The sequence below is a fragment of the Podarcis erhardii genome, assembly GCF_964252035.2.
Source record: "Podarcis erhardii genome assembly, chromosome: 8".
In the NCBI taxonomy this organism is placed as follows: Eukaryota; Metazoa; Chordata; class Lepidosauria; order Squamata; family Lacertidae; genus Podarcis; species Podarcis erhardii.
The window spans coordinates 31978972-31989290 of NC_138499.1; the positions used below are offsets into that span (position 1 = coordinate 31978972).

Sequence of the window (10319 nt, forward strand, 5' to 3'; positions counted from 1 at the left end):
CTCCCATATAGGGCAAGGATTCCCAGATAAAGCACCTCCCTGAGAAACACAAGAAACACTGTAGGGCACCACGAGATAACAGCTAAAAGGGGCAACAGCCTCCTTATCCCATAATTCTGGCAGATGGTCCAAATAGCAAGCCATTCAAATAGAGATGAAAATCAGTGGATACTGTGACTTGGTGCATTAGTGGCTGTGTGAGGAACATAGAGTGCAAGGGAGAACTAAGCTAAAATATTTTAGGGCAGGGGTGGTACCCACAGAAAACATTATTAGTAGTCACATGCAAGTAAAAAGCACCTATTGTGCCTCAGAAGAGTTTGACAATGTGGACCAGGCTAGTTGACAACTAACATGCTCTGCACTTTCACCTCTGAAGGCCTGCATCAGGCCAGCTGACAGTCAACCCAATCCACATTTCCAGAGGCATCCCTCATCAGGTGGAAGGCTGCCCAGTACCTTATGAGAGCTGTGAAGATGCAGATTGGGCTTGCTGGCTTTCAACCCAGCCTATGATTTCACCTCTGAGCATGCCTGAACCATGCTTTTAAAGTTGCCCCCCCCCCCCAGGCAGGAGGCTTCCCCTTGCTGGGCAGCCTCCAACACGATAAGGGAGAGCTATGAAGCTGCTGATTAGCTGGGTGTGAGACATCTGATTCATGTCTTTGAAGGTGAAAGCAGATTCAGTTGGCTGCTTGCCATCCCAGTCCACACCTTCAAAGTTCAGGGGATGAGATGCAACACAGTGAAGGGCTGGATCCAACTTCCAAACCAAAGGTTCTTACCTAGCTTTTAGAGCCTAGCTCTAAATGTGATATCAAATACATTTTTGCATTTGCAGAAAAACTGTATTTTGATCCAATTTTTAAGATCATATTTTGAGGGAAAACTGCAGATTTATTTTTAAGGTACTGAAAATAAATATTTTAAAATTGATTGTCATAATACGGTATATATCCTCAACATGACAGAAAGGCCTGACTAAAAATATATGATGTTTAAACAGAATAATAAAGTGTGGGTTATTTACAAGTTGTTATTCCCACTAAACTAGAAGCAAAAAGGAACCCTTTAAAATTATTACCCCACCATTTGTTCATTAGCACACACATGCATTTATGTAGACATGAAGTATATTTATATTTTAATAGGCTGATACAAAAATGGTTTCTTAACACTTCCCTTATCATTATACATGTTAATATAATAGCATAATTCAAATTACTTGACACACATAAACAGCCATGGGAATTTAATTTTAGATATTTCAACCCTGAAATGACCACAAATGTTAAATCACTATTAAAAAATAAAATATTTTTCAGTGACAACTATGTTTAAGAGCAAGAAAATAATAACTTTTATTTATCTCTCCAAACAGCTTTCTTTATCTAAACAAATGACTATAGTAAGATTAAGGAAACCATGTTTTGACTCTCGAATGTACCGAAACATTCCAATTTCTTTTTGCACAATGACTTTTATGCAAATAAGCACAGCACAATCTCACAACCTCTTTTACTATCATATTGGGACAATGACAGTTCAATAATTGGAATGGCACATATCTGGGATATTTGATTTTAAATTGGAAACTTAGGAGAAGACTATTGAAATTTAAATTATGGAACTCTGTTAATTCTACACTGATCAAAGTATCATCATTGCATGCTAAACAAAATATAGCAAACAAATGTAGCTTGTGTTATAGATGGATCTCTCTCTCCCCCTTCCTTTGTATTTCATACCTACTCTCCCAAATACAATTTTTAATTTTTAACACTGATGCTTTCATCCATAACAAGAATGATGAGGAAAACACTAGCAATGTTCATTGGGGAAATAGTACTCTTGAAGTTACCTAAATCCCAGTTGTCTCATTCATAAACAAGGAGACACAAGCAATGCATTCAATATCTCTGGCTGATTTAAAATCCAAATATGCAAACAGCATTAAGAGAATCCAGACAGACTATTCTGCTTCACTGATGACAGATGCAGAGCAAGACCAGTATAATTAAGCTTTCTACTTTGGACCAGACTTGAGGTGGGAGATACTTCCCTTCCAAAAGCAGAAGAGTGCTAGCCGCCCAGCTGAAGAGCAGGTGCTATATGGTATTTACATTTCCTGCTGAGGATGCTCGCCAGCAGGCCCAACCAGCTGACCGTGAAAATTCTTGGCCCTAAGTGACCCAAGGACAGGCTATAAATCTATCCTATAAAATATAGTCAATGCTCCATTTGTTCTTCTAGCCTTTCTGAATGCAATCTTATATATTCGTGATAATTTAGTTTCACTGGGCTATTTTAAAGGCTGGTAGCAGTCATTTGTTGACAAAATAAAGGACCGTAGTGAACTTTTTCTTTAAATAAACATATCAGAGTCAGCAACACCCAGGGAAATCCTGCTTTAGAATTCTTACGCAAAAAGTTATTCTGCATTTATCTAAAAAAGTGAACCAAATATATAAAATCAAATTCTAAAATGATAGCAAGGAAGTACCAAATTAAAAGGGATCCAGTTATAAAAAGATGGACTCCGCCAAGCACTGCTGTTATGCTAATAGTGTTCATTGCAATGGGTTCCCCCACCCCAGATCTCTGCATAAGTCTCAATGGAAAGAGTATATCTGCAGTACATGGCATATAGACAGCTAGTTCTCTAGTTTAAAGGTAGCATAGGAAATGAATTTAGCACACCCTACCACTTTACATATAAGTTGTACTTGATGCAATGTACACAAAAGCAGTTTCGAGGATCTTCCTTCAGATACATGTTGTTATTTTGGTCTGTTGCCTGATGTATTTGTGGTACTGTGTACTACGTACACAAGTTTTAAAACATACTCAGTGAACACCTTAAGTCACTGCAATTATTTTTGATGCACAGATTGCATATTCTTCTACACCATAGCAAAATTAGTGCAGTAAGTTTGAGAATATGAGAATGTTAAGTTTCCCTACACATTATCCAATAGAGGCATTGACTGAGATGAGTAGGTGAAGAGGAGGAAATTTTCATTGATTCCCCCTTCCTGTTTCAGCCACTATGTCTTCCCTCCAAATCTGTTCCAGAACAGCACTGACAGTAGCAGAGGGGTTACATGAGGAAGTGGGAATCGGAGAAAATCACACGCTCACCCTTTCTCATAGTGGACGCATCTGCTGAATCATGTTATTTAATAAGAAAACTACTGCATCGGATTTTACCCTATATTTCCAAAGGGCATAGAGGAACCAAATTTTCTGAGTTGAAGAACTATACTACATTCTGTAACAAAACCACATTACACTCACAAGTCAAAAAGACAAATACAGTTTTGTATTGGCACAATGGTGTTCATGGCTAAAGTTGGGGGACTCAACTCACCCCATTTCCCCCATCACAAAGTCCCCGCCTTATGGTTTCCCTAAATATTCACTATTTACAAACAAACAAACAAACAAAATGCTGCTCAAAAATTATTAAAAAGCTATATATGACATTTGGCTGAAATTTGAAGTTGTCCGCGGGGAATATGTGGACAGAATTCATTCCTGCTTTTGTGCAAGTGGATAATGCCAGATGGAAGTCACACAGCTTCAAAGTACAAATAAGGCCTTTCACAGCTATTTGCATTTTTGTACTATGTGGTCGAGTAAGTGCAGCTCCTTACATTTGAACTGCCAGGAACTACATTTAGCTTACAAACCACAGTTTGGTCACCTCGGCTATAAACACAAAGTGCATGCTTGCATATACATAAGGAACAGTCTTGATTATAGTTTTAAATGCCAGTGTTCCAATCGTATGCAAATAGGAAGCATGCATTTTCCAAATACAATCCTGACTGAAATTCTTTTTAAGGATTCAGAGGAAAACAGTCTGCTTAGCCATGAATATAGCTTTGTTTGAGCAATAGACATAAATATATTCTGTTGTGGAATCCATATGGAAAGATCATCAACACTTTTTGCTTTGGGTCTTCTGCCAAAATACCATATCCCACATGTTTTCTACTATAAAACATAAAAGAAAAGGTGTTGCTCTGGTCAAATAAAAAATAATGTTTACTAGCGTACATCTAATGTTAAAGCTGCCCAAATCCTGCCAAAGACATTAAAACACCATCTGTAAAACAGATTTTCATTAAATTGATCAGTTTAAAACTAAGCAGTTAGGCAGATGATGCTTTTGAGCTAACCTTTAACCTTCTTAAACTGGAAATAGGTCATGCAACTTTCCTGTTGTTTGAGAATGGGAGGTGAAGTGATCTATTCAAATTGAGCTGACAATCATAACATGAATAGTGTATGAATCAATAGTTTGTCAATAAAGCAAAAAGCAAAATATATTTTATACATTTAACCTCACCTAACTGCTGCTGTCAGGTGTCCTTAACATTTTAAATGACTATGTAAGAGGAACAAGCAAATAAATGCTCAATAAAACTTATACTTGCCATTAAACCACAAATAACTGAAGCAGTCCAATTTTATTATTTGTTCTCATAATTGCAAAATAATTTTGCTAGCACCCAAATATGTATATCACCCTAAACCTCAATGTATTAAGTTGAAGTAAGCCTCACTGATTGCAATGTAAACCTACTTCCAATTAAGTGTTCCTAGGATTGTAAGTTAATTGTTCTCATAAAGCAGCATTGCTTTGTCACATTAGGCAACTAATTACACAAATTGCTTCATGAATTCAGTGGGCAGGGGCTGCGGTTTTAATACATTAGTAGCTTTCACATCTTACAAGAGGGCTTATACACAAACAACCAATTTTAGTACTGCTGTTGTGATGCATGCAACATCTTTTTCCAAAGCACTGAAGTTATTAACATTGCAGCTGTTGCAAGGAGTCCAGACATTTTGCCTCAAGAAGGCATTTATGTTGCATTTTCCTCTTATTAAAAGTCACAGTGGATGATAGCCAACCAAGCCATACTCAGAATAAACCCATTAAAATTAATGTACTTCAGTACATTGATTTCAATGGGTCTACTCAGAGTATGACTAACAGTGATATCATCCAATATTTTGTGAATGGGAAAAAATGGGATTCCCCCAAAGCTTTTCTGCTGTGGTCATTAATGCTTTCTGGACTACAGCATCATGGGTACTGGCTAGATTTCAACCCAGGGATACTTCATGTGCATTCAAAACATTCTGAGGAAGCCAAAAAGTACACAGCCACCCAGTGGCGTAGCGTGGGTTGTCAGCACCCGGGGCAAGGCAAGTAATTTGCGCCCCCTAACCTGTGGATTTGCGCCCCCTAACCCGTGGATTTGCGCCCCCTAACCTGTGGATTTGCCCTAACCCCAGATGTTGCGCCCGGTGCGGCCGGCCCCCCCTGCACCCCCCACGCTACGCCACTGCAGCCACCTGGCTATTTCTCCTTTCCTCCATTTTTCTCTTTGTTCACCGGACTGGCCCAGTTAGTTGAAGGGAAGACTGGAGGCTACTTTTTACAGCAGGCAGAAAGGGAGAGTGAATGAAGGCATTAATGAAGAAATGGAACGGGAAAGACAAAACACAGCATGCTCTCCCACTGACGTGGAATATTTAACGGAATTAGCAAAGCTTTGTAATTGTGATTTGGCAACTCTAGAAATGACTGACTGGTGCCTGCGACACATTTCCTAAGCCAGGCCTGTGGCATTTGGTAAATTTGTCATTTATTTTTATTGAACCTTAGAGGGTGAACACTTACTAGTTAATTGTAAGCCAAGCTCCTTTCAACAAAGGGGAATAGCCTCTTCCTCCAAACCTACTCCAGGCATCGTTCTCACACCCTTTAATGGACTATTCTCCAAGTGTGGATCCCTATGTAGCCAAAACAGCACCATCCATGGACAAGAGAGAAGTATTTGCAGTCTTGGGGGAATCCCAAGACTTGCAAAAGTACAAAATAACTTTGAGGGGTGAAACCCCCAAGTGGGGGGGGGGCAGGGACTGCCGATCACAATGTAGGCTGGCCATGTTCAGTTGGCACAGAATGCTGGCTGACATTTGGAGATAAAACAGAAAATGGGGAGGAAGGAAAGGAGATGAAACAGTGAAATGGGGCATTACTAGCTGACTGGAACTCTCAACAGGTACAAATCAGACTGCAACTTTTTGTTGCAGCATGGCCCAGCATGTTCTATTTTCTCTGTCTTCTCAAGAGTACTGGTATTGTAATTAAATCTCATGAGAGGGTAGCATAGCAGGAAGATAACCATATTGTGGGATTCTATAGTTTCTTAAAGCTACAAAATGGTCTACTTAGAATTCCTGCAAGAGCATGTGCTTTACAGAGATCACTGTCTTTTCCTGGGCTTCTAAACAGGATAATGTAAATGGAAACACTTTACTCAACTATTTAAATACTATTTGTGCTGTTGATATACAAATGATAGATACATACAAGGGTAGGGGAGGTCTACACTTTACAGAAGGAGAAAAACATTTGCATGGAAAATAAGCTGAGCCCCTGCCCCCAGCCTGTACTGTACACTACTACTTTACACAATTCTGCCTGCCCCCCAACCCAGCTCCAATACTAAAAGTGAGATAAGCTGGAGGAAAACAGCTTAAAGCAACAGCGGACATAACATCTTACACCAGTTTGTTTTGGAGATTTGTAAAGGCCTATAAGGTCTATAAAGCTCTGCTTTGGTGGGTAAGTGTCTAGAATGTTTTGATCAATTCATGTTCCACATAGTTTTATTTTTTTTCTGTGCAAAATTCAAATTTAGACTTTTATTCCACCTTAAAGTGGTAGTAGATAACACTTTCAGCAATCTGACAGCAAGGAGGTGAATTTAATTGTGGATGAATCAGGTCAAGCATGTAAAGGTCAGCTTAGGCTAATATCCTAAGGTCTGAAAGGGAAACGCTGAAAGCCAAGTATGGTCAGAAAAGTCTCCTATAAAGTGGGGAGGCCAGCTTGTTCACAACCACCAGCACAATTTGCTCACCTTGAAAGGTTTTTCCTCAGCTTCCTTGCTCGGGGTTGTTGTCAACCAACTCCTACTTACAGCAGACCCAGTGAAATCAATGGGCATGACTACCTAGGTATATTGATTTCAATAGGTCTAGTCTGATTAGCAGTTAATTGTATACAACCCTCTGCCTTTAAATACTAATTCATTCCTTTTAGGTACTAAGGAAGATATGTGAATGCATTTGAGTTTGGTTATCAGTGTCCTGTATGGACAGACTTGCATTTGGTATCCAAACACAGAAGTAGATATATACATCTACATTCTAAAGCGGATATGGATTTAAATCTGTAGTATTTACATCCCCTTCATTTGCTGTCTGCAGGATACAAATGGAGTATATTATTTTCAGCTACATGTCTGCCATTTGTTTCAACAAAGCGGTTTATGCACAACCAACGATAGAACATTCATTTTATTTGCCTATAGAACTGCTGATTTATTTACTTATTTATTTATATGTGTGCAAATTTTATAACAGCATTTTAGAAAATTCATGCTTATTATTCATGATAAAGTTAAAGGCAAGCTCTAGTGTATGTGTGTTACACTTACCACGTGGACATTCTCACTATATTTAAAATACACTGACAAATTGTTATATCCTTGTGGGAAAAAACCTCAAACAAAATAGTGCTTGATATCTGAAAGCCATAAATAAATGTACAACACTTTATACATAAACCAAGCCCAACAGGACAATCCAGTAAACAAAACAAAATAAAATCCAGTAATTGGGGTTTGGAAAAAGTCATGGCATGATCCGGTAGTAAATAATATTTGCCACTCCCACACATAGTATAGTTTTTCCCCAGGCCAGAAAAAAGTGTGTTTGCCATTACGCTAATATTTATCTGCACCACACCCTTTCATGTAAAATAATTTCATAGTAAATAATGATTATTGACTAATCAAAAGCAAAGGTAGGCAAAGAGATATCAAGAGTTTGCTTCTGAATACTCATAGTAATACTGTGATACAAGTGTGTGTTTTTACTATAAAAATTGAGGTGGAACATTTTGGGTTGGGATCATTTAAACATCCTCAATGCTAGGAGCCATTTCCTTTCCTATACAAGATATGCAAGTATCACATAAAGTACACAAAAGAATTCACAGTTAACAGTTAGCTAACAAAGGCTATTATAGAATTTAGAAGAGAAACTCATTTAGCCATTTGCAACACAAGAAATATAAATTTAAGTTTAAGACGTTAGGCTGCATCCCATGCCCATTAACTTGGGACTAAACTCCATCTAACTCAATGGGACTTGCACCTGAGTAAACATACATATAGGACTGTGCTGACAGTGATATATATATAAAGGAAAAGCTAAATGAGCTATAAGGTATAACACTTTCCAGGTGCAGCGCTTCTAGCTCAGTAGTCTAATTTTTGTTGCTTTATTAAGAGTATGTTCAATAAGCCTCTAATTTGCACATCACTCAAAAAAACACCGTTCTGCTAACATTTCGAGAGTTAACTGCTGCTTCCTATTTTAAGCCAACTTAAATTGCTGGTGGGTGCTTACCTTGTAAAGTTTCAGGGCTGCCTCGTGTCTGTGATTGGTGGTATGTAAGCGCAATTTATCCACACTGTTGGTGTAGTAGTCACAGGCATTACATTTTAGGTGAACTGGGTTGCCAATGGCAATGCACTTCAGCCTCCACTCGTTAGTTTTGCCTCCTTCTTTAATGTGAGCCACCAGTTGATATTTTTGCATGTGTTTGTCAGTCTTGCAGTGAAGCTGGAAGTTGGCTTTCAGCTGCGTGTTGTAGTTACAGAGCTTGCATTGGTAGATGTCTCCAATTACAGCCCTCCACTCCTCTTCAGGGAGAGAACGTTCACTGCTCACATGCACACTTAGGGCCTCCAGGCTGTCAGAGGTGAATTTGTTGCAAACAGCACACTGGAATAGCTTCAGCGCTGGGTCACTGATATAAGGTGACAGCTCTCCTGCAGTAAGGAGGGACAGGTCATCACCCATTAGCTGACCACTGGCAAGCCGGATTTCAGGTGGCAGCTCATTATTTACTACAGGGGAAAAAATTAAAAGGGAAAGTAGAGACCAGAAAGTATAGAGCACATATACACACATACACACACAAAGGAATCTATAAAATAAAGCCTTGACAAGGGCCTTGCTTTCTCTAGAGCTTAAACTATAAAAAGCTGTAATAGGATTGAATCAGGATCAATTACAATCATCCCTTTCAACTTCTAAATTCCCTCATCAGATAGCTTTAATTACTCCTACTGGGCATGATGTCATCCTGGAATTTTTATTTTCAAAGGCATGAGAGTTGATCAATAAAATAACAAAACAGCTAAGCTTTTGCAACTTAAAAGCCTAGATTAACCCTACTAAACTAATTTTAGTTTCATTATATCCTTTAAAAGCTGCTAATTGTACTTCTCAGATATATATCACACATATGCATATATGAAAAACAGGGCTGCGATGATTCAGAAAGTAACTTCCAGACCTGGGAGAAGAGAGGATTGAGGAAGACTGGAAGAAATTTAAGTTGTATTTACAAAAACATTGTAATTTGGTTGAATGTTAAGAAGGATGCTAGATTATAAAAAATTGGCCACCACTAAATTAGATTTTGAATTTGATGATAAGTGAGATTAAAGAAAACATAAATTTTACGGAGAATTGTTAGATTATACTTAAATGAGTGGATATAAGATCGTAAACAAGTTGATAATTTGCTTGGAAAAACCTTTTAACGATGTAAATGGGAGCGGGAGACGTGAGGGAGTCCAAAGAAGTGATGAAACTACGTTGTGATGGAATTAAGATTGTTTATTATCGGTGCATTTGTATTCAAAAACTCTAATAAATATTTAAAAAAAACAAACAGAAAGTAACTTCCATTTCATGACTTTCAAATAATATAATACATCCTATTGATACAAAAGCTGTAATTGGACAACAGTTCTTATGTTTTGCCTCCTGTTTTAGGCCACTTTAAACTGTTGCTGAGCGCAGGCATAGTATAAGTGACAGAGAATGATAACAAACTTAGTGGCCTGCCTAAGATCACCTTTGTCTCAGTCTCAGTTCTCTGTCTGAAATATGGGATTAATACTGGCCTGCATGAAAGGGTTGTTCTACGACAGGGTAGCTAATGTGGTACCCTCCAGATGTTGTGTAGTCTAGCTCCCATCAGCCCCACCCAGCATGGTCAATAGTCAGGGATGTTGGCAGCTGAAGCCCACAATTTCTGGTTGGCACCATGTTGGCTTGCCCTACTCTAAGAACTATTAAGAGAAAGAATGCAATACACCTTTTCATTAATCAAAAAATGCTATATGAATGCTACTTTTATTATTAGATTA

General features: G+C 38.4%; 1 protein-coding gene across 8 annotated transcripts in view; it reads right to left on the reverse strand.

Annotated features, from left to right (window-relative positions):
- Nucleotides 1-10319, reverse strand: part of ZFHX4 (zinc finger homeobox 4) — a 191449-nt gene that overhangs the window by 151722 nt on the left and 29408 nt on the right. For 7 of the 8 annotated variants that reach the window (XM_081873898.1, XM_081873897.1, XM_081873895.1 and 4 more), the window contains exon 3: nt 8503-9005. In XM_081873898.1, the coding sequence (XP_081730024.1) occupies nt 8503-9005 (503 nt within the window). The remainder of the gene's footprint in view (nt 1-8502; nt 9006-10319) is intronic. The other variant, XM_081873896.1, reaches the window with a different exon arrangement.